The following is a 25,632-nucleotide window of genomic DNA, read 5'->3' as shown; positions in this document are numbered from 1 at the left end:
CCTGTTACACATTTGGCATCCTTTTGAGCCATTTCCGTCTGAGATCCGTATCTTTTAGGCGGAAAAAAAAAGTACTGTATGCAGGACTTTTTTTCCATCTAAAAAAACGGATCTCATATGAAAATGGCTCAAAGGGATGCCAAATGCGCAACAGGATTCAATTTTTTACAGGATCCTGTTTTGTTTTTTCTGTTCTTCTGAAGGATCAGGAGAATGGAAAATGAAAGGGAGATGTGAACTCTCCCTTACAGTTATAATATGACTCAGCTACATTCATTTTTTTCATCAATTATGGGCTATGAAAATGAATTCCTATAATGTTTTCTTCTCTACTTCATTCACACACTGCAAGCTTATCTTAAGCATTTCTATTACATTACAACAAAAAAATGTAATCTAATTGTTCATCCTGACTAGAATAATTATGGACATTAAACTACAGATGAAACAAACACATTTCTATATAACTAGAAATATCTTTCAGTATCCTAAACAGTGACTATTTATTAATGTACATTTCCTGCTTTATACAAAGTGGCAAATAGTACAGAGAGAACCTTTCTGTATTATTTCCTTATCATTATTTTGGAAAACTAAAATAAAGTCTACTCTACATTATTATCATTCAGGACTCCCATTATAATTCTGATTAAGATTCGGCAAGTTTCCTGCAAAAAAAAAAAAAATGGATTCAGGTATGAATTGATTCTACAAGACAGATTCACCCATGTGAGGAGTTTTATAAGCTAGGCAAGCCTCCAAAAGGTACAAATGAGCTTTCCTTCCAAAAGGAACACAAAACTAAGCCTCTGTAATCACCACATGTTAGGATGTTAGTCTTATAGGTCAGGCAACGCTCCTCTAGGTTTCTGAGGAAAAAATATTCAAATTAATGTTTCTTCCCAAAGGAGAAGAAAACTAAGTGTGGATTTATGTGCGGAGTACATCCCCATTGAAATAAATGGAGACATTTAACTTTAGAAAATCTGCAACAATTATTATTTACACTAGGGAAAACAGCGCAGGGATTGACAACTTTCAGAGGAGCATTGACTGCTGTGGAATATAAATAATGGTTTGCTGCAGATTTTCTGAGGCTCAATGTCTCATACATTTCTATATCGGATGTAATCTCTCTGCTCTGCACTAATGAGGGGCCAGGCAAGTCTTGCTTCAAAGCCTGTTTTATACACTAAGCATTCACTTATTGGGTCAACAAAGGATTCGTTTTATATTCCTTTTGGAAGGGAAGCTAATTTGCATACCCAGAGGAGGCTTGCCTGGCCTGTAAGACTCCTCTAGCAGGTGAATCATGCACTCTCAATTTGAGCCAGAGGAATCTGAATAAAAAAATTAAAAAAAATTAATTTTTACTCAACTGAACAATTTGCTGTTATCTACCGTAGTTCTGATAAATGCCCTTAATTTTAACTGATGTCACTAAACTACATAAATATTACAAAATCTTCTTATGAAATAATATAAAGTCTATATTAATATGATAATGTAACCTTCAGATCAAAGTTAACCTCAGACCTCAACATTAAGGTGACTGCAGTTAACCCCACAATCCCCCCCCCCCCTCCTATTTCACATTCATAAGGTAGAAGAACCTTGCGTCCTTGAGTCATTGCTTAGTGAAATCCTCTCAGTCAAGGGTGTAGCTACAGAGGGTGGAAGAGAAGTAGGCTAATATGCTCATGGTCCTCTTTACCATATATGAAGACATCAGTATTATACATGGGGTTCTGTTAGAATTTTTGATTTGGGCCTTAAAGCTTCAAGTTACATCAGTGCTAACAATGTAGTGCTGTTTTAACAATCCTCCTGCCTACCTATGACATGGAGTGGTGTAGTCACCAGGTTTTGCTTTCACTTAAAATGGTAACTATGCAGGCTTTAAAAAAAAACGGTACTCATACGGTATCTTAGCTTTCTGGAGTTGGCGAAATGTGGCATATTAAAGAATGAGACACAGGGTCAACTTCAGTCACACTTGAAATTTTAGACCTTGAACATTTGTCAGGCTTTCAATCAGCAAATATAAAATTTTACTACACCACTAGGAATCCTCCATACTGAGGAGTTATATCATGAATGAAAGTTAAAATTAACAGTTTAATGTATAGGTAGTAAGTCAATGTGTTAATGATAAATAAGTAAATCAGTAAATAAATTAGAAAATCGTATTTAAAACAAAATAGATATTTTTAAATATGGTTACATTACATGGTATATAAAGATATATATATATATATATATATATATATATATTTATTTATATCACAAAGAAAGCACAACAGCTCTTGTTAGTGAAGTCGGGTGCAGAAATCCTCAGATCTTAGGCAATTCGGTCATCAAAATAGCTGTAGTTTTCCAAAGAAGAGGCAGCACTCCAAGATAAAGGTGAAAACGACCCGCTTTATTCCCCTGTGCAATGAGCAGTTGAAAGGTTGCACAGGGGGTCGTTTTCACCTTTATCTTGGAGTGCTGCCTCTTCTTTGGAAAACTACAACTATTTATATATAAATAAACACACACACACTTTACATAAAACTTTTCCAGTTTAGAGATACACAGTTTATTATTTTATATATAAATTATAAATAAATGTTTCGGTTTACATAAAATCTTACCAATTACCAATAAAGTGTTACTGTACTGTAGGATGATGGGCCCATGCTTTGGAAGTCTGGAGCAACATGTAAACAATGCAGTTGCAGGCGTTGTGCCATCCATACCGTCCACAAGTCTAGCAGCCAAATTATTGTTAGTTGCTCACTGACTCTGCATTATCTGCTGCCAGCACATGAAACACAATCCTTCCACAGACAGGGAAAGATGACAAAACCCCTTCAATAACACTGCATTGGCAAGGAAAAGAATTTATATAAAGCATTACATTTATAAATAAATACATAAAATTCATTCCCCCAAAAATTAATTAAAGGGGTATTACCTTAAACAATATTTATTCCCCTTTCCACCAGACAGGGAGTATGTGTCTGATTGGTGAGGGTCCAACCACTGGCACCACGCCAAAAGTCCCCTTGTTTCTCTTGTTGAATGGAGCAGTAGTCACGCATGTCCATTGCTAGGTCATTTAAATCTATGGAATTACCAGGCACCACCATAGCGATGAAAGGAGTGGCAGCAGACATGCACTACTGTGGCGGTGTTCAAACCTGGTGTTCAAAGTCCTATTTTCATGATTGGACATTTATCTCCTATCCTCTGGGTAGGGGAAACCCCTTTAATTCTTCACAATATATTTGGCCTATTAAAGAAGAACTCTTGCAAAAAAAATATTCTCTGACTTGCTAGAAAGGTACTTGATGTAATATGTGGTAAATGTATTTTTTTTTTACAGTATTGGTGAGATTTCCCCTACCTTCGGCTTCTTGGCTGTGTCATGTGACCAGCACTTTGACTTTCCATATAACACAGCATCTTATGTGTGAACAGGAAGTCAGTTTTTTCTATGTATTCCTATGGGAGCCTCAATGTCAGTCTCATAGGAATGAATAGAGAAGTAACTGACTTCCTGTCTGATGTCAGTTAGAGATCAGAAAGTTGGTCACATTACACAGCTAAAAATTAGGAGGGAGGTTATAACTGACAAATACAGTGACTGAGGAAAAGATTAAATTCACTAGAGATTACATGTACCTTTCTAGTAGGTCAGAGAATAGAAATTTTCTTTAAATCAAGATTACATCATAGAAAAATAAAGTTTTCTCGTTGCACAGAGCAAACCAGAATACCATTAACCGGAGCCTTCATTTTCTAAACTGTAGAACTGTAGTAAAGTATATAGATTTTTTTTAGCTGAATACATATAGACCCAATAATGTATTTGCAAATGAAAATAAAGTTACTTGTTCGATCCTATAAAATTACATTCAACTAAAATAGTTTGTTCAGGAACGATAAAATAAACTTAACACACATGTGGCCATCATAAAACTATTGGCATACTGCTAAAATTACCTATGTTAAATTCAGTTTGCATAGTTTGTTTTGGGGACTCATTGGGGACTACTTTATTATTACCTGAATGGGTACTATAGAACTATGATGTCAAAATTAAAGTGTTTAGAAAGGTGAAAAAAAGAGTAAAAGTAGGGCTTAATATAATAAAAGTAAATAGTAACTTTATATTTCTGGACTAGTTAAATTTAGCATTTATATTAAAAAGCAATGTGTAAATAACATTGTTATGTCTTGTAATACTATATTTAAAACCAACTATGGTGTTTGTCAGGCTTGCATCTGGTATATATAAAGTTTATAGCAATGGGCATTACCGATATGCAATAATAGGTACAAAAAAAATGAGTGCAATAACAAAAAAATTAATGCACAGGGTGGGCCATTTATATGGATACACCTTAATAAACTGGGAATGGTTGGTGATATTAACTTCCTGTTTGTGGCACATTAGTATATGTGAGGGGGGGAAACTTTTCAAGATGGGTGGTGACCATGGCGGCCATTTTGAATCCAACTTTTGTTTTTTTCAATAGGAAGAGGGTCATGTGACACATCAAACTTATTGGGGGTTTCACAAGAAAAACAATGGTGTGCTTGGTTTTAACATAACTTTATTCTTTCAGGAGTTATTCACAAGTTTCTGACCACTTATAAAATGTGTTCAATGTGCTGCCCATTGTGTAGGATTGTCAATGCAACCCTCTTCTCCCACTCTTCACACACTGATAGCAACACCGTAGGAGAAATGCTAGCACAGGCTTCCAGTATCCGTAGTTTCAGGTGCTGCACAGCATATGCTGTGAAGATACGAGATGTGCAGCACCTAAAACTATGGATATTGGAAGCCTGTGCTAGCATTTCTCCTGCGGTGTTGCTATCAGTGTGTGAAGAGTGGGAGAAGAGGGTTGCATTGACAATCCAACACAATGGGCAGCACATTGAACACATTTTATAAGTGGTCAGAAACTTGTAAATAACTCTTGAAAGAATAAAGTTACGTTAAAAACACACCATTGTTTTTCTTGTGAAATTCCCAATAAGTTTGATGTGTCACATGACCCTCTTCCTATTGAAAAAACTAAAGTTGGATTCAAAATGGCCGACTTCAAAATGGCCGCCATGGTCACCCTCACATATACTAATGTGCCACAAACAGGAAGTTAATATCACCAACCATTCCCATTTTATTAAGGTGTATCCATATAAATGGCCCACCCTGTACATTCTTAAAGTCTATGCACACCATCAAGAGCAATTAAAAAAAATATTTTGCCTTGCAACTTTTATGGGCTAAAAATATTTTTCCTAATAGGTTCTCCTTACAAATTGTAACCCCTATGTCTTCTATGAAGTAGCTTGTTTTCACACACCCCCCAACGCAGACATTAACAAAAGTTGCAAGCTTCTTCAGGTTATTATCTCTGACTGAAAAAACAGTGCCACTTACCACTACCGATCAGCAGTAAAATTCAAGAAAGAATGGTCTTCCCAAGTAATCTGAGATCTGATTTCATGAAATCCTATCCATAGCAGCAAGATGAAAACACTGTCGTTGAAGTCCAGAAGTAGTAACAATCAGAGATATAGACTCCACAAGTCTTGATCAGACTTGTGGAGTACAGACCATAGTTCAAAATAAAGGTTTCTTTTCCATTCTCACAAAGCTCTTCAAAATACAGTCATAAAACTCATTTACACAAATGTAAGGGCTCTGTGTCCGTGCTGGGGACCTCAAATAGCGGTCCACAATATACAGGCACTGGCTGTGTGCTGCAGATGTGGTGATCCACAAGATATGGCAACTGCTAATTGGTGGAGGGCAATATTTGAGATACACCAAATGTGAGAGTGGTGTTAATCAGTGAAGCAAAAAATACTAGTGAATTAGTGTATATGGTATGAAATATGTTTTGAGTAGTAATGTGTTTGTACTCCCAGATTTTAACCAATTAATTTAATAAAGCTTGTTTGTTATTTTATTTTAGCGTCCCTTCAAACGATTATTAGTGTGGTACTGTGTGGCTTCAATCTCTTGATCTAATCTATTCACGATTAGAAAGTATCAAATATAGCTTCTGGATATAGATTTAAAAATATTTTATGAAAAATATATTAAGGGGCATTTACTAATATTGTGATGTAAATTAGTTGCACATTATGGACACACCATATTTGCGCAATAATTTCTGACTTAAGCTTAAGTCTTAAGCTTAATCTTCTCATTACTTCAGAAAAGAAAAAGGGATGGGCCTTAAGTGGGAGGAGTGGAGCTTAGCACAGCCCTCCGGTTTATTGGCTTGAGTTATAGCTAAAGTCTGTGCCAGCCGCTGGCTGGTGTAGACTTCAGTTTCTGATGCACAGACTCCCAGAAATGCGCCTAATTTATTAAGATGGCTTGTGCAGGCTGTGTTCAACTGTAGAACATAAAAACAGCGCACCATAGGGTGATAACACTTCATAAAAATAATAGAAGTGTCTCCAAAAATGGAGGCACACCTTGGAGGGTTGTGCTAAGTGTAGGCACAACTCTAGTGTAGGCACGTATGGGGCTGTTGAAGATCACTTGTAGCGGATGGTATGTGGCCAGGAATGCAGGTACTTCTGGTCAGGGGTGCCTGGGGTCCCTCAGAAAAGCCAGTAGATCAGCAAGGCAGAGTTTCTCATGGCGCAAGAACCACCCGGTGGTTTGGTTAAGATGCAGGGTTTTTTATTAAGCGGTACAACGCGTTTTGGGGATAAAATCCCCTTCTTCAGGTGCTAATAAATAAAGTTATTAGTACCTGAAGAAGGGGATTTTATCCCCGAAACGCGTTGTACTGCTTACTTAATAAAAAAAACCTGCATCTTAACCAAACCACTTGGTGGTTCTTGCGCCGTGAGAAATTCTTCCTTGTATCTTAATAGATTAGGTGCATCTTACTCCGGCGCACAAAGATCAAGACTTGTGTTTTAAACACAGTAATTATTTGTTTTTTTTATGTTATTATAGAAAATCTATCCCTGGTATATGCTGTAAAAAAAAAAAAAAAGATCATTATTAATTTATCTTTTTTTAATTTGTTTGTGTGGGTGTGAGAAATATTGTTTTTCCAATTTAAGTGGAAACAGATATGCACCGAGTATGCCCTGGAAGAAGCCTGAGGTTAGGCAAAAGCTTAGGTTCAGCCGTGAGCTCAGCACTTTGGATATAACTAATGTCTATGTTTTAAAGAGTTTTAAAGAATAAACCTGGATATATAAAATGTGCCTACAGTCTGCACTCTCCCTATTCCTTTCTCTTAGAGTCCGGATCAAGACTTGTGGAGTCTATATCTCTGACCGTGACTACTTCTAGACTTCGTTGACAGTGTTTGCATCAACTTGCTGCTATGAAGAGGATTTAATGAAATAAGATCTCAGACTGTTTGGGTTGTGGCAACTGTTTTTTCAGTCAGAGGTAGTAGCCTGAAGAAGCTTGTGATTTTTGTTACTGTGTGTGAACTGGGCCTTGTGGACTGACCTTGTTTTTCTTAATTTGTTTCCTTTTGAACTCAGTTTGATGTCGCTTACTTTTGATTTTCATTTCTTATGCACACACACAAATCGGCCAGAGAAGCTGTCTGTTTGCTCACTGTAGCTCTTACCCTTGTTAGTTTGATATGATTTCAGCTTAAAAGGAGTCTGTCACCTCCACCAAGTACTATTAACAGTAACAATACAGTATGTGTACATGAGGAATAATACTATTTCTGACAATTATAGGGCTTGTATCTGCATTTTTAGCAGTTTCCCCTGTGCATGCTGAATGTCCGGTTTGCAGCTCTCTCTGACATGGTGGGTGAAGACTAGCTGCCATCCACTGCTCACAGAAAGCAGAGGCGAATCTGCTTCCTAGCTTTCTCACACTCAGATGCATCCCCAGGATCATGTTGGACATTACAGATAAGTACTGACCAGTATGGTTTTGAATGAAGAAGTTTAGATCTTAGCCCCATGTAGCTGTAGCAGTTTCTTTGTCAGTGTAGATCTTACTCAGCCCTCCTCCCCTCTCCTCTCTATAGACTTGTATTGAAATGTGTATGTAATATAATTCTTCTGTGAAGCTGATACATCCTGGATGGGTTTAAGACATTTTTCAAAGAGGTTAAAAGCTGATAACGTGAGAATTGAACAATTCTCAGTGATCAGACATATTACACAGTTTCCTATGGTCACTTGCAACAATTTTAACTAAAACCTAATAGGAAAATTATTTTTAGCCCTTGCAATAATAATAATGGCATGAAAGCTGTACATAGTCTTTACAATGGCATACATATTAGCTATAAGTCATCTGACAGCTAAAAAAATAAACATGCACTGTAAACCCAAGGTCCGTTTCTGGTGAAGCCAGGAGAAATAGCTGTTGGCAAAATGGGTGTTTACCAACATTTATCATTTGTGTATGGCCAGATTTAGGGTTGAATTTGTTGGGTGGATGTTAAACCATCAGTATCATGACCATTAACAAGGTATCATGAGTTATCCTCAGCCACAGCAATAAATCAAATATCTCAATATCAAAAAGAGTTAGAAAAGCTTTGAACAAGATTTCCAATGGCCAGGAACAAAAGTAAGACATTTTTTGCAGGTTGACTTGTGAAACAGCAATATATATGGGTACTAAGGGTATTTTTCTTAGAGATTTATGAATAAAGTTGTGTATGAATGAAGAAATCAAAAAATGTCTATACATAAAGGTCAGGAACAGACAGAGGGGCATGCAGCAATGGTACAGACTTCCTAGTCACATACTGTATACTGCACTTTACAGACAATATGTCTGATTTTCATACAGTCATTAAACATATGTATACACAGACTTACTGACTTTTCCAGCCTGGTAATTACCCATTAATTAAGAAAGTGATGCAAACCACTACATACTGTATTTACATGCACAATGGAGAAGATGTGATAAAAGAAATGTGCATATGATCTTGGCACTTTAGTGAATAATTTGAGTATGTAGCTATATATCTGTTTTCATACATTATGTACAAAATTAGCTTGACACAAAAAATGGAACTTAATCATATTTGGAATTCTTAAATACATATCAATTTACAGTATATACTTTAATAAAGAAGTATGTTTTTGGTTTCAAGCATACAAACCCTAGATCACACCTGTTTTGTGCCAAAATTTCCTGCATGTACATGCTTTATCCTCCTTATTTATTTATGTATGCAAGCCTAGCGTGCCTTCCCTACATGCTAGAAAAATTAGGGGGTGGAATATATATATATATATATATATATATATATATATATATAGTATATAAAATATATTGCACATACCTATATACATATAAATATATGCATATATTTCAATGTTTTTTTATCTATTATTTTACATACACATAAAGCTTTTGTTGTCAGAAAAGATTTCATACACTTGATATTGTAAAGTCTTCTATTTTCATATGTACATGTCCTCAATAATTTGTTATTCATTGAATGATTTCATGTCCACTCTGCTGCTGCAGAAAAATCATGGCTTGGATTTCAGCAAAAGTTTGCTTTTAGTTTTAAAGACTGCAAAGCACGTATTGACCTGACGTCATAAGATTGTCTTTTCCTCTGTTCTGTCCATCTTTAATATTTGGGGGGTGGTGTGGAAGGTTGGCTTAACAGCTGGTTGTCCGAGTTAGCACTGTGCCATGCAGCTTTGCTCTAGTTTGAAAAAAATTAAAAATGACATGCCTTGTATTTTTACCAGTATTCATTGCGGAAAGTTAGTCATGCTTATGCTAGACAATGCTTATCAGACATTTCAGTTGATTCTCATAATCAGCCCTGCATTGTATAAAAAAAACTAACTATTGCACTTTTTATGTGGTGTCTTGTAATTGATCTCTTAGGCCTGTATATAAAAAAAGCCATTGATAATATTGTATTGTAGTACTGAAGGCTTAACGTAAATGATGTTGGAGAAGCAGATTGCATGTATGAACTTGCGCTCATTGATGAAGGAAGACCTTGTGGCAAAGTTGCTTATATTCCAGACTGAGATGGGTCATATCTTCTCTTTTTGACATTTCTTCCAAAATGCATCAAAGAAAGGTGGAATAGTGAAAGAAAAGCAAAACAATTATTAGTTTATATTTAATAAACCAAAAGCAATGGCTAAATTCATGGCAGAGCAGAGCAGTCACCACAGGGCAATGTGTCCAAATAATGATCGGAACAGAAGTTAAAAACTCTTTCACAAGCCTTTTCAGAATGGGGTCTCCCAGGGTGACCAGACAAATGGCTGTCCTGGGAATACAAGATGGTCTTCAGTGCGTCAGAACAGGGCACACAGCCAGAGGTTCTCGTCATAAGAAAACCCCTTTAATGCTATTATTCATTATTTTTGGTGCAAGGTATACCAGGCATGTTACAGAGGATAAAGTGCGCAGTGTAAAAATATATTGAAAGCAAGGACAACAGTGCCTATGGTGAACGTTGCTCTACCACAGGAGCCAACACATTTCTACATAACAAATACAAATCTGAATAGTTTCCGCAAAGATAATGCACACCAAGGGGAATGGACTCATTATTTGGTTAGTAGAGAAATTACAGCTATACCGTTATTGTTAAATGGTAAGTACACAGTGCACTGGTGTCCATTCTCCTTATACAGCGGAAGGCTGTAAAGATATATAGCATGACATTACATGGCAACATACACTGGGTGCAACCTCCCCATTATCTGGCTTTATGTGGGGCATCAAGCAAAAGGGCTCATGCATTCAGTTTGGTAACACTTGGCATATGCACCACTACCGCCACCAGTTTCACATGCAAAACACAGAACAGTAGTATCAAAATATGCATATGCAGCCTCGTGTTCTGTGACACGCTTGTGAGTAGATTCACTAGTCCAACAAAATAGTGATTTGAAACACATCTTTAAGACACAAGATAAAAGCAGGCAGTTGTAGATATATGGCAGCTGAAAAGCACAAATGTGACACCAAAATGTATATATATTCTAATATATATATATACAATTATATTAAGAGAGATAGATGCTGTAGACATAAAATTTACTAAGGCTACTTTCATACTAGAGTTTTTGCTGGATCAGGCAGGGTCCAGCAAAAACGCTTCAGTTACTGATAATACAACCATCTGCATCCGTTATGAACGGATCCGTTGTATTATCTTTAATGTTGCCAAAACGTATCCGTTTTGAACTCCACTGAAAGTCAAAAGGAGGACGGATCCATTTTATATTGTGGCAGAGAAAACGGATCTGTCCCCATTGACTTGCACCGCTTTTCCCAGGACAGAAAGCAAACTATAACCTGTTGCGGTTTGCTCTCCGGTCTGGGAATGCAACTAAATGGAACGGAATACATTTTGGAGCATTCCGTTCTGTTCAGTTCTGTCCCCATTGACAAAGGATGGGGGACAAAACTGAAGCGTTTTTTTCCATTATTGAGCCCCTATGACGGATCTCAATACTGAAAAACTTTAACGCCAGTGTGAAAGTACCCTGACACTGGTTTCTACTTCACTGACAACACTCAGGTCCATGAAAAACCCCAATAATCAAAGAGTCTTGCATTTTGTTACAAAGCATCATATCATCTGGTACGTGAGAACTTGGTCAGCTCCTCCAGGCATTACATGGGCTATTTTCTCTAGGACTCTCTAGCAGACAACATATAGTATCCTATATATTATGGTCCTGCAGAAAACATGTATTGGCATCCTGAGGCAATGTATAATTGTATGTACACCAGCCTATGGTTCAGTTCACATTTTGAAGTTTTGATGCACTTTTTAAAATTTTTCAAATACTTTTAACTAAAACCAGGAGTGGATCCTCAATGGATGAGAAGTGTAAGTGAAAGCTATATGTGAAGCTATTCCAACTTGTAGCTAAATTAAGCTGCATACAAAAACTGCATCAGAATTCAAAGAGCAAATTGGGTTTTAATAAAGTTTTTACATGTTGCACCACAGAAGAAGTTTTAACAACATTTTCTTAGAAAAAAAATAATAATTGCCATTGTGGTGTGACTTTGACTCCCAATTAAAATTTACAACATGGCTATGGCCACTGTTCCCTAAAAGGTAATTACAGCTTAAATGACTGATCCTCCGACCACTGATATCATTAGTTAGTTCTGACTACACTATGTCTCATTTAAATTTGTGTTTTAATTATAAATAGCTAGGGAATGTATTTTGCTATTATGGAATTTATCTGTGTGTTTTTGTATAGATGTTGTTTTGTGGTTCGCTGGTTATCCATTCACCATTCCCCTTTCCTAATTCTTCCTCTCTGTGGGTCTTCCTTTGCGGATATCTTCCCTTCGGACCAACTATCTTTATTTTCATCTAAAAAGTCTGTTCTGACTTTTCATTGTCTGGGACCTATTTTACAAGTTCAATGCTACGATTAGTTTGTAACATAGTTATTACAATTGAAAAAACATACATGTCCACCAGTTTCAACCAGGGAAGGGGAAAGGACGTAGAAAAAACGGAGGGGGAGGGGTACATTTTAGAACTTAGTTTTCCTCAGTTGATCCAGAATTAACTATCCTTCCCTTAAAGGCATAACAATGTCTTCCTAACCCCACAAATGCTCATTATACAGGATGAACAGTCAAGTAAGTATTCTATACATTTACATAAGAAATAATTTTATTTTGTTCTAAGATATCAACTAGGCCTTTATTGAACTGTTCAAATTAGCACCTTAGGGACTATTCCACTGCTCTTTCAGTAAAACATCCTCTAGGGTTTAAAGGGGTTTTCCGGAAGTACAATAATGATGACCTGTCCTCAGATATGGGTAGGTCATCTATCAGCTGTTTGAAGAGGCTGTAGCCCTCCGATAAGGGCTGAGGACTCTTTACAAAGTACCAAGCACGTTTATAGTACAGCAGCTGTTCTTGGTACTGCAGACCAGGCCCATAGACTTGAATAAGACGGAGCTGCCTCTAGGCCAGGCATGTCCAAACTGCGGCCCTCCAGCTATTGCAAAACTACAACTCCCAGCATGCCCTAGTAGCTGTAAGCTATCCAGGCATGCTGGGAGTTGTAGTTTTGCTACAGCTGGAGGGCCGCAGTTTGGACATGCCTGCTCTAGGCTATGTAACCAATGAGCCATTAATTGTATAGTGGCTGTTCTTGGTATTGCAGCCCAGGCCTGTTCCCATTCACTTGAATGAGACCGAGTTGTGTCTGGGCTATGAGACCAATGAACATGATGTCACAATCCTGGGAAGAAGCCATTGCACTCACCAAAGTGCCATTGCCTCTCCAAACTGCTGATTGGTGCTAAGAGTTACACGAGGATAGGTCATCAATACTAAACTCCTGAAAAACCCCTTTAAGCTTTTGTGGAGTGCCCTATTGCTTTTGGTGACATTGTAAGTGACTTTACATGGAAGAGCTTTTATCGATTAGTGCTTCTATTGTTTATTTTTTCCATTTCCTCAGATTTTATTTTAAATGCATCAAGATCTGTTATTATATTGCCTCACGATCTGCAGAACATAAATGGCTATGGAATCTGATTAGCATTTTCATCCATTATTCATTTAGCTGGGTGTTTTCACAGTAACAGCTGCCATTATATATCAAAATCTGATGAGGTGTTATTATTGATAACTTATCAACCTTTTAGGCCAAAATCTAATGCTTAGAACTACCTTTTTCTTTTCGTTTATAGATTGGAATGTAACTCATTAAATTAAGAAAGTTGAATGTAGTGTGACCTTGGTTTATTTTTATTATGCTGTATTTTTCCATTTATCTTTGATAAACCTGATATTATCTTTCTAAAGACTGATTCAGCCATGAGGCATTAGAGGATTGTTCTCATGTGTAAAACTTCATGTAGCAGATTTCATGTCCAATCTGGGATTGTTGATGTAAATAAGGTGTTGGAGGAAGAGGACAGCTCATTTATGTTTTTTAATATGTACTGGACAGTAAACATTGAGAACAACATTGGAGAATATATTTTTATTTTAAGCAATTGTAAAGGTTGTCCGATAGTTTTAATTATCTTGGACAGCCCCTTTAAAGAGGCACGCCCATAAAAAAACGTATTGTACCCGCATTAATTGTGCTGGTATACATTACTGTTCATTTAACAAACTTAAGTATTGATTTATTGATGTATTTTCAGCCTCCATTACTTTTGGCACCAATGAGACATGATTGATCGCACAGTTTCTCAACTCCTTCCTATGAGGGGCTTGGTGTCAGTTTCATAGGAACAAAAAGAGAAATTGACCTCCTGTTCACACAGCAGACACTGATCCAGCAAGTCTCATCAGAAGTCACATGATCCAACTGCCAAAAGTAATGAAGGCTAAAAATACATCAATAAAATATGTAAGGCTATTGAATAAACAATTATATATACCAGCACATTTCCAAACTGAGCTGGGGGAGCCACAATAACTTTTTGGGGAGACACCCTTTAAGGAAATGATGGAAGTCCCAATTTACTAATGATTTAAAATTTAGATATTTAAATATTTGTAAACATATTTATATATTATTGAAATATAGTAGGTGTAAAGTATTATCCATAGCTTCCTGCTATGCAAATCATGTAGAGTTAAAATGTAACTTTAATTAGAATACTTTATACGTTTATTAATTACAAATTAATTTACCAAGTGTTTTTTATATTTTTGCTACATAACTAGTTAAATATAATAGTGCTTTACAGTTACGTATTGATAAGGAATACTACAATCTTACTTAGGACAAAAGCAAATAGAATCCTTGCAGTCTTATAAGAACACCAGGACACCAACATGGGAAACCAGGTAGTGCCAACAGGTTCATCTCCGAAGGATTGCTGACTAGAAATCACATGTAGGTGCAGGACAAGTTTAGTGTTAAAGGGTTTCTGTCATCAGAATGTGATGTGCTAATGTCAGAAGAACATAACTGTATGACTTATATCTCCCTGCCTGCTGTGATGGACGCTCGTCTGCTGCCGTCCTTCACTCACTGCGCCTAATACTAAAATGGACGGCACAGGCGCGGGATTTGCGGGGCACGGAGGAGACCGAGGCTTTCAATCACCTTTACAAGGGCGGAGCCTCTAGGTGCTGCAGCAACGCCCCACTAGCACCTAGAGGCTCATTTACATATTATAAAAGTCATTATTTAGCGTAAGTAAAGAAGGGCAAAAAAATGGTAACTGACTTTTTAATGGATTTTAATGGCTTTTGTATGACAAGTGTTATCAGACTCAATTTTAGCTTGGCTACATCTGTATATACATCCATGTGTAGAGAGTAAATGTATACCTCTACATATGGATTTTATTCATATCTGTGTCCAAAATTGTACTACTGCTGTATGTTAAGGCCTGGAACAAATGTAATCTTCTAAAGAATATATAGAAAACATTTTTTTATTTATCTAAGAAAAGTTGTTTATTCATGGATTAAGGTTACTGCTATGGCTACATCTACTTTGGAGGCTCCATTCAGAGCCTCTGTCACAGATTCCATCACATTCAATGGAAAAAATATTGCAGCATTATTTTTTTCTGTTAAATAACCAGCACTATAAAGAAACCCGATGGATACCTTTATAAACTAAATGGGTCAGTTGGCCACATTGCTTTCTATTATGTGACTGATCCAGAATGGTGTACTGTAACTTTCCGTTTTGTGCTCTTATGACACAGCAGTGCCACTTTCCTAAATGCCACCCTAGGCTGGATACCAAACTTTCCCCAGATAACAAAAGAGCAAATGCTAAAATATAACTTTTATTGCTATATCTAAAAATAATGATGTGAGCAACTACAGCCTTAAAACTAGCTATCACTAGTGCATATTGACTTGTGTGTGCATGGCTGAGGGACTAGAGGGTGTGCACTACCCACAATAATCCTTCTATCTCTGCTCACAATGTGCTACGTGGTCAGCTATGCTCACTGACGCACTTATGATATGAACACTAAGCGCTAGGCTTCTAACAACTGTTTACTGCCCCCGACATGTTTCGCCAGTGATCTGGCTTCCTCAGGGGTAACGGGCAGTATTATTTTTAGATATAGCAATAAAAGTTACATTTTAGCATTTGTTCTTTTTGTTATCTGGCGCGAGTATGATATCCAATCTAGGGTAGCATTTATGAAAGTGCCACGGATTTCATTTACTGATCCCCAGACAGGGTCGTGTTTGTTATAATTTTTATGACAGCAGAAAACCAGAAATAACAATGCAGATGTGAAGTCAGACTAATATAAATCTGAAAGAATTTGTCTTTCCCTTCTGGATGAAAGGCTTGAAAAAGGTCCTGTGATAGGACTGAAAAATTATGTGGACGTGGGCTAATAAAACCTTCTTTCTTTGCACATTCAACTTCTCTAGGAGTGCTGCAGATTTTTTACTATACTATTTGGATACTTGATCTGGAACAAGAAGAATGAGTCCACCCCTTTCATTTGAACAATTTATTAGGACTGCTGCCTTTTTCTGTTTATATCCCTGGACAAAACGACAGTAACCTACCGTAAATGAAAATTCTGTAAACTGGAATGCTATGCACAAAAGAATAGACAGCTACTCCTCTTTTTCTTTTTACTTTACGGCTATGCAGTTTTATTGTATTTTAGAACATTAGCTGAACATGCATAGCTTCACTGCTAGATTAAAGAGAGTCTGTCATCAGCTACATCACTATGCAACTAAGAATACTGCCAGAAAGTCTTCGCTCTCCTGATTCCAACTGTGTCCTTGGTCACTCCCATGCCGATAAAATAGTTTTTTTAAATATGTAAATGATGCCTTTAGTGCGATGAGGGCGGCGCTATTGGTGTCACTGCACAGAAGCTCCACTCCACTCCCTACCTAGCATTTTCCTTTGGACCACTGATGGACATGGCCAATTGGCCCGTTAAGATTATGTACCTACAGCCTGGTTCTGTCAATTAATGGTTCAAGGAAGAAAGGCTGGGCAGTGAATGGAGAGTAGCTTCTGTGTAATGAGAAGCAATTGTGATGCCTTCATCAGACTAAGGGTCAATTCACATGTCCGCAATTTCGTTCCGCATTTTGCAGAACGGAATTGCGGACCCATTCATTTCTATGGGGCAGCACGAAGTGCTGCCGATGTGCGGTCCGCAAAATGCTGTACTTTTATGTATAGAGGATTAAAGGGGGATTTGGGGGTCACTCAGTATCTGGCAAGTAATAGACTGGTAGATAAAAGTTATCCGAAATGTAATTTATCAAACTGTGATATACTCAATAGACATGATTAAAAACATAACCACTAATTGTAAACATAATCATAAAAAAAATCTTAAAAACGCATGATGACGTATGGTAGGGAAAAGCATACAGGTTTCAAAACAGGTCCTTGCAGGTCACAGCGGAGATCAACACTACTTTGTGCAAGTGGACATCCAGCAGCGAACACAGGAGCTGTAAAGTACTGCACCATATCAGTAGAGTATTGTTTGGCAAATGGCCCTTACTCAGCTGGGTTGGTAATAGATGCCAACACATGTGGTACAATCGCAATAGACATTCCAAAGCCTAGTCCTATTGTGTGGATACTAATGTGACAAACATTTTGTATGCACCCCAGTTGACTTGTCCTTCCATATAGGAGATACTAAGACTCAAGATTTGGGGTATATATTTGAGAATATCATTTAAGACTGTGGTGAACATTCATTTATCCCACCAACAAACCGAATCTACCTCCATTTTGAAACCTGTATGTCTTTTTCTACCATACGTCATTATGCGTTTTTTATGATTATTTTTTATGATTATGTTTATAATTAGTGGTTATGTTTTTAATCATGTCTATTGAGTATATTACAGTTTGATAAATTACATTTCTTTAACTTTTATCTACCAGTCTATTATTTGCCAGATACTGAGTGGAACAGTGAGCGAGCCACCATTTTTTCTGTCTTTTTCAGAATTTTATGTATAGGTCTGTAAAAACATGGCACAGTTGGAATCAGGTGAGCTAAGCCTATCTGGCACTATGCTTGGTTGCATAGTGATGTCACTGATGACAGACTCCTATTAATTAAAAAAAGGAAACAATGATATATTTTTCAAAAGAATTTGGAACCATCCAAGCGAGCAATGCACAGTATCTGACGACAACATAGCAAAGCACTGAAGGCAGTTTTTTTTTCCAAGCTTATTACGTAAGTAACTGAAAACAAAGACATACAGTAAGTACAGTTACCACAGCTGGTCCCTTCACCAGCAGCTAAATTTAAGTGTATTATAATCTTCCCATCCCTTTGAATAATAACATGCACGTCAAGCTGTGTGCTAGGCCAGGCCAGTGATTGAGGTTCTGCTGCAGCAAATAATTAACATTGGATTGGTTTTTATGCAGTTATCGGTGGAAAATAGAATTCAATTATATTTTTAAGTTACTGTAAATGAAAAAATGACACTTTGGGTGCAGAGATAGCAGCTAGAGAGCTCTTTGGAGAAATATGCACTTTTTTCTAATGCAGAATTTTCTTTAGCTTGACCAGCAGCTATGTAACTCTCCTAATCAGTCAACCTACAGGCCAGGCTACTTTGTCCTCGCTATTGAGTGGGTACTTTAATTAATTACACTGATTTTCTTTAAATATTAGGATATATAGTATTATATTCTTATCTTAACCAAAATAAAAAATCTCAAACTTTCTGACTCTTTCTAAAGCGATTAAATTCAATCAGAAAGATTAGCCAACGTTATATTATTATATTTTGTGTTCAATTTTTAAGATCTCATTATTATTTTAGTTATAATTTTTATTTTTTACACATTTTCTGTCTTAAAAGTTTGCTACAATGTACCAGAATAGGTAAAGTAGTATCAGCCTCAAATTCTTTTTTTTAGCTCACATAGGATTGGCCAGATTTGTGGCATGTTTTCAGCCATTGAATGTAACTATCCATGTTTTCGGTATCACTGAGAATTAAAAACCTAAAATACAAAGTATTAGAAAGTCGCATACTATTTCCATATACCAGTACAATGCTTATGATTAATCCATTTACATGAAACCAAACAAGGAAATCCAGCCATACATTACTGCGGATCAATACTGCTTTCATTACTTCAGATGTGGAGAGTTTTATACCTAGGTTTGTCTTTTGACACCAGTTTGCTAACATGCTCAGAAAGACAAACATTTCTGCCATATGCTCTCTAATTCCATTTGAAGCTAACTAAATGCATAGTTTACATTGTCGTTAGGCATGTAGGAGTAAATTACATCCACATTTTTAAAATTTAGGTTTCAAAAAGCAAATTGATTTTGAAATATGGATACTGAACAAGAAAAGGGTTTATGTTATAAATATTTGTTCTTAAATTGCAAACACAATGGTTTACAGGGGAACTTACATTTGTGTATAATTCATAGTAAGTTATGGTACCGCTACCTTCATGTTCCTAGTGGTGTTATTGCTGGGCATGCCTATTTGTGTTCAGTGGTGTATATATCATAGCTAGCTCCATTGCCTGCTATACAGCCCATAGATGGTTTAACCCTTTGTAGGGCTCCCCATTTCTACAGCTATGTTGATATTACCATACATGACACTCTTGTCTCCTTGATTCTTTGTTCACATCTGCTTGGCTGTTGTAAATTTATTCAACATGGCAAAATAAATTGTACAGAATGCTATACCATTTTTTTAGGTAAAATGTTGGACACCTTGATACGAACAATGGGTCCATCAGATGTCACTGTGACAGATCTGTTTTCTGCATTAAGTTTTTATTTTCCTGTGATGTAAGGCTACTTTCACACTCGCGTTTTGGGCGGATTCGTCATGGATCTGCAAAAACGGATTCATTACAATAATACAAACGCATGTATCCATCATGAACGGATCCGTTTGTATTATCTGTAACATAGCCAAGACGAATCCGTCAGAATGCATCAGTCATGCATGAGCCAAACAGATCCATCCTGGCACACAATGTAAGTCAATGGGGACAGATCCGTTTTCTCTGACACAATCTGGCACAATAGAAAACCGATCCATCTTCTGTTGACTTTCAGTGGAGTTCATGAAGGCTCCGTCTTGGCTATGTTACAGATAATACAAACGGATCCGTTCATGATGGATGCATGCGGTTGTATTATTGTAACGGATCCGTTTTTGCAGATCTTTGATTAATCTCCCACTATGTCAGGAAGCATTGACAGCATTGATTGATCTTAGATCCGGCCACACATTCAGGTTTCTTGATGCAGTTTTGAAACCCAAGACCAGGACTGAATTCAGAAAAGTATTTGTCATTAATTGTCTCTCTCTTTTTATGATCCACTCTTGGCTTTGACTTCTAAAACTGCACCGAGAAACCTGAACATGTGGCCGTATTGTCAGAATCCAAAAAACAGCGTTTTATCAGTAACACTATACTAAGAGTCAACTCTGCAAGTCTTTAATTAGATGAGTGGATATAGGACAATACATTCATCTTCTGCTTTAGCAAAAATACTGATGATATCACTGGCTAAAAATAGGATGCATATTTTATTTTTTACAGCTATCTCATCACCCATGTGACATTAACTTCTTTACTCTCATGGTTTAGTTAACATTCCTAATTAGTGAAATAGAACCATGCAGCAGAAACTCAAATGTGATATACAGTAAAAGCAGAAAGAGTTATGGCATTGCCACTGAAGAGAAGACATGCGTTGTTCCTTACTTAAAGCCCCATCCAGTCCCCCCAAGGACAATAGCTGCTACCAGGATGGCACCAGCGATGGACCCTATTATAAGGTTGGTGGCACTAGGACCTGTGGTAAAGGATTATGGGAAGAAAAACATAAGAACCAACCACAAAAGGGAATCGCAGGCAAATAATCTTGTGTTCTAACCTAAGAAATACATACAGATTAATCTCTATTAATCTCTGGTTTTCACCTCATCTAGTAAGTGTGTATTTTTAATACATTTGCCACACTGGCTCCATTCCATTAAGCTTTTAACTGCTAATAATTTAACAGCACATTATTTAGCAATAAAAATCTTTAGGGGGAATTTTATGCACTAAGGTTTAGTGCTTTTAGTAATAGGATATTTAAAGGGCAATACAAATTAGTTTTCTGCATTTCCTTTTTATTGTTTTTATCACCTTTCACATATTCCATGATAGTGACATTCTGAAATAAAACATATGAGTTACATGATGTTCCTGTGCACTGCTTTTCTTAGTCCAGGAGGTAGAGAATAAATTGTTATTAAGATCCATTATATAACTCCTTTTTAGCTAATTTGGCGACCGAGGTAAAAGTTATGAGTTTAAGTTGTAACATCTAAATAGTCCTCTCTATAAGAACTCTGCTAACTTAATTTACACTTCAATCATTTTAGCAAGGGTCTTCAAGTTCATAGGACCATTCGAACATCAAAGCATTTTATTTAACATTTATATCAATCATCAAATAACGTTAGTGAGTAAATTTAAAAGGAAAAGGTGACGCAAGAGACATAATTTGAGTAATTTTCTTTAAACAGCGAGAGAACACTTGAAAACTAAAGGGTCCTTTTAATAATGATCTTATAGTCATACTTTTGCATTTCCGTAACCTTGTCACTTGGTATTTACTACAACAATCCACTTTGCAGATCATTTTCATGTTCCTTATATTGACAAGTTTAATGCAATACCAAAAATGTATGTAAGTGGATTTCCAGACCAAATGTAAAATTTAGCTTTCCTCATTCTTTTCTCATTCAGTTGACCATCCAGTCCAGTGAATGCAGACATTTGACGTTGACCTTGATTCACGAGTTCTGTGAAAAAGGCCTTTAAACTTTTCAGGAAACGTTAAAACAGAAGTCTCTGCAAAGGTGAAACACGAGTGGCTACCCTGTGGAACCACAAGACCACACCTAGAGCCCTTCTACATAGGCTAATGCACGAGGCAATGTCTGGAAACAAACAGTTTTTTTCTGATCATTGCCCTAATGTTGAGACGCTACAGAGCAGTGTTTACATGCAGCAATCATTCCCTCTCTATGAAATTGATGAACGATTGCTACTGTGATCATTCATCCCCATACAGACTTATTGCTTGAGGGCAGCACAGAGCAATGTCCTGCCCGCAAACAATGATTTTAGGTGCCACATGATAGATGTGGTCACCCGGACAATTATCTGGAGAAGGTATTTGTTCGAATGTTCAGCCCCTATAATTATCCCGATCCTCAGCCAGAGTAAAAGGTATGCTACAGGATAAACAGCATTTTTGTGTTCTAAGCTTAAAGCCACCCGTTAGCTGTTACATCTTGGATGCCATACATATTGCACTTCCAGCGCTACCACTAGCATGATGGATGGAGGTTCCATACACAGTTCCTTTCATCATAGCCCAGTCTGAGGAACGACCATTGGTCTGAAATGTTTCCATTGCCTACCATTATAACACTATGGTGTAACGCTTATGAAATGAATGAATTAATAACTGCAGCATCTGGAGTGCTGTACCTTTTTCTCTATTTTTTAAGCCACCCCTTGTCACATTAATCTTTGCATTGCAAACATAGACCTTCTATGCCTAATCCAAACCTACTGGAATTAACAATATAGCCTGCTATTAAATCAACTACCTGTACAACACTCTATCTATGGGTGACATTCGGTCTTAAAAAAGGAGTGTGTAAAGTGTAAAAAAATATGTTATCAATTGAATCATTGTGGGGGAGAAAAAGAAAAGAGGCTGCCCATCCACTTGATGCATATATGGAGAACTCAGGGAAATCAACAGTGAAATCAAATTCCAAGTGGTTTCCTTGGAGTGTCAGGCAGCTATATATCTTAGATGTGTAGTCTGCTGCATCTAGATTTCACTGTGCATGGCAAAACCCAATACCTAGAGCCTGTATGTCAGAGCACAGATGCTGAACATCTCCCTAGCATGGAGACGCATGGCACTATATGTACGGAGACACAGTATTCTCTCCTATGCAGAGGTATACTGTGGCCTATACCTCTGTATATCTCCTACAAAAATAAGCTTTGATATGAGCGATGTTCTCTTACACCTTAATTATGGTACAGCGGGAAAGCTAAACCATAAACTAAATTCCGGCTCTGCACACTGTACTACGTTTACACCAGGGCAGCCATTGGAATGCATTGATATGCTGGAAACAGAACCGAATACTCCTAAAACAAGGCAAACATGCAAATAGTAACAGGTGCTTATACAAAGCAAGCTTTCTGTGTTGACTAGAAAAGTCTTCTTGTACTTACCTGGAGTACACACATTTGGTACACAGTACATACCATTATAACATCTGCTAACAAGTTAACAGTTTAACAATTGGGAAGCACAAGAATAAAGTATTACTCAAACTTGTCATACGTTCTATGAAATTCATATTTAATACAGATGTTTTTCATTGCTGCAGTTCATTAAGTAACACAATTTACCTTTTTTATATGGTACAAACAAATACATATAAATAACTGAATTATAAATAACAGTACGTGTTGTGTAGGGCAATGAATTATGTTATGCCCCATATTATATACTTTATATCATTTCCGGTGGTTTTGGTGTCAGTTTTAAGTCTGTTTCTTCTTTGTGAGGTTACAGGAAATGTATGAAATGTCGCTCAGTAATAATACATTTGGCGCAAGTGCAATGTGGTGTACTCCTATGTCTATAAAAGCAGACCAGGGGGTTTCCTGATGTGGCGATGCAACTTTTTTGCAACTTTTTAAAAAGTCACACATCATAAATGAGACTTCAAGGTGTTCTAAACTAAAATCCTGACCTACTTTTTACTCCACTTCTAAAAGTGATCACCAAATGTCGCACAGGGGCGTCACTTGCAACATTTTTTATGCCACAAAACGGACATAGCAGACTTGATAAATGTCCCCCTCTGGCTTTATCCAATACACAATAATGAAAAACTTATCACTACATCTACAACAGGTTACAAAGATTAAACTACACAAAGATGTATCACACGGCATCTAAAAAGGCTACATGAAACAAGAAACTTTGCCTTTAACAGTAACTACAAAGTGAACTCACATAGATACAAATTACACTAGATGATGGCCACACGACTGATATATAACAGGATAAAAGACTGTTTATTACACGTTAAGCACAATAAATCAACCAGTTCGTGCTCTCTATAAATCAGTACTAGCAAAGGGTTTGTCTCCAAAACTAGAATTCTGATTATTATGACATTGTATCTACAGTAGTTTGGCCATTATATCATTTGGTTGGCAACATTGGATACCCCCATTAACATGCATATACAGTTGCATCTCAACAAATTAGAATATCATCAAAAACTTAAGGGGTATTCCACTTATTTAAATAACTATTCGATCGGTGGGATCCCCACGATCACGAGAACAGGGGCCACATACCCACTGATGTCCTCCTGAAATGAACGGAGCAGCTAGTCGAGCATGCGTGCGTCCGATCCATTCATTTCTATATGAATTATGAAGATCGGCTGTCTCCGGAACTCCCATAGAAATGAATTGAGCAGCCACACACACGTGTGACCGGCCGCTCAGTTCATTTCAGGGGGTGGCTGCATGTACTCAGGCTCCATTGGCCACTATATGTACGGAGACACTGTATTCTCTCCTAGCTTCATGCCAAGGAGGTATACAGAAGTATACTGTGGCCTATACCTCTGTATACATCTATCGCAGCCCAATTGCCCAATTACAGCTCTGTACACTCATCTCCCACTCTGTGGATAGGGGATAACTTCAAACAATCTGAATACCCCTTTAATTTATTGCAGTAATTCAATTCAAAATGTGATATATATATTATATATAAAGCTGAGTGTATGTATGTATGTACACTACGTGCAGAATTATTAGGCAAATGAGTATTTTGACCACATCATCCTCTTTATGCATGTTGTCTTACTCCAAGCTGTATAGGCTCGAAAGCCTACTACCAATTAAGCATATTAGGTGATGTACATCTCTGTAATGAGAAGGGGTGTGGTCTAATGACATCAACACCCTATATCAGGTGTGCATAATTATTAGGCAACTTCCTTTCCTTTGGCAAAATGGGTCAAAAGAAGGACTTGACAGGCTCAGAAAAGTCAAAAATAGTGAGATATCTTGCAGAGGGATGCAGCACTCTTAAAATTGCAAAGCTTCTGAAGCGTGATCATCGAACAATCAAGCGTTTCATTCAAAATAGTCAACAGGGTCGCAAGAAGCGTGTGGAAAAACCAAGGCGCAAAATAACTGCCCATGAACTGAGAAAAGTCAAGCGTGCAGCTGCCAAGATGCCACTTGCCACCAGTTTGGCCATATTTCAGAGCTGCAACATCACTGGAGTGCCCAAAAGCACAAGGTGTGCAATACTCAGAGACATGGCCAAGGTAAGAAAGGCTGAAAGACGACCACCACTGAACAAGACACACAAGCTAAAAAGTCAATACTGGGCCAAGAAATATCTCAAGACTGATTTTTCTAAGGTTTTATGGACTGATGAAATGAGAGTGAGTCTTGATGGGCCAGATGGCTGGATTGGTAAAGGGCAGAGAGCTCCAGTCCGACTCAGACGCCAGCAAGGTGGAGGTGGAGTACTGGTTTGGGCTGGTATCATCAAAGATGAGCTTGTGGGGCC

The 25,632-nt window shown here is 37.3% G+C and overlaps 1 protein-coding gene across 5 annotated transcripts in view; it reads right to left on the bottom strand.

Annotated features, from left to right (window-relative positions):
- Positions 1 to 7,394: 7,394 nt before the first annotated feature.
- ADAM23 (ADAM metallopeptidase domain 23) overlaps positions 7,395 to 25,632 on the bottom strand; it is a 380,159-nt gene continuing 361,921 nt past the window's right edge. For 3 of the 5 annotated variants that reach the window (XM_044303191.1, XM_044303194.1, XM_044303193.1), the window contains exons 25-26: positions 20,700 to 20,790; positions 7,395 to 10,053 (exon numbers count right to left, since the gene is read on the bottom strand). In XM_044303191.1, coding sequence (XP_044159126.1) covers positions 10,008 to 10,053; positions 20,700 to 20,790 — 137 coding nt within the window. In that variant the 3' untranslated portion in view covers positions 7,395 to 10,007. The remainder of the gene's footprint in view (positions 10,054 to 20,699; positions 20,791 to 25,632) is intronic. The other 2 variants (XM_044303192.1, XM_044303195.1) reach the window with 1 other exon arrangement.

The sequence above is a fragment of the Bufo gargarizans genome, chromosome 8 (genome assembly GCF_014858855.1).
Source record: "Bufo gargarizans isolate SCDJY-AF-19 chromosome 8, ASM1485885v1, whole genome shotgun sequence".
Classification (NCBI taxonomy): domain Eukaryota; kingdom Metazoa; phylum Chordata; class Amphibia; order Anura; family Bufonidae; genus Bufo; species Bufo gargarizans.
This window is presented reverse-complemented; position numbering and strand designations above follow the sequence as displayed.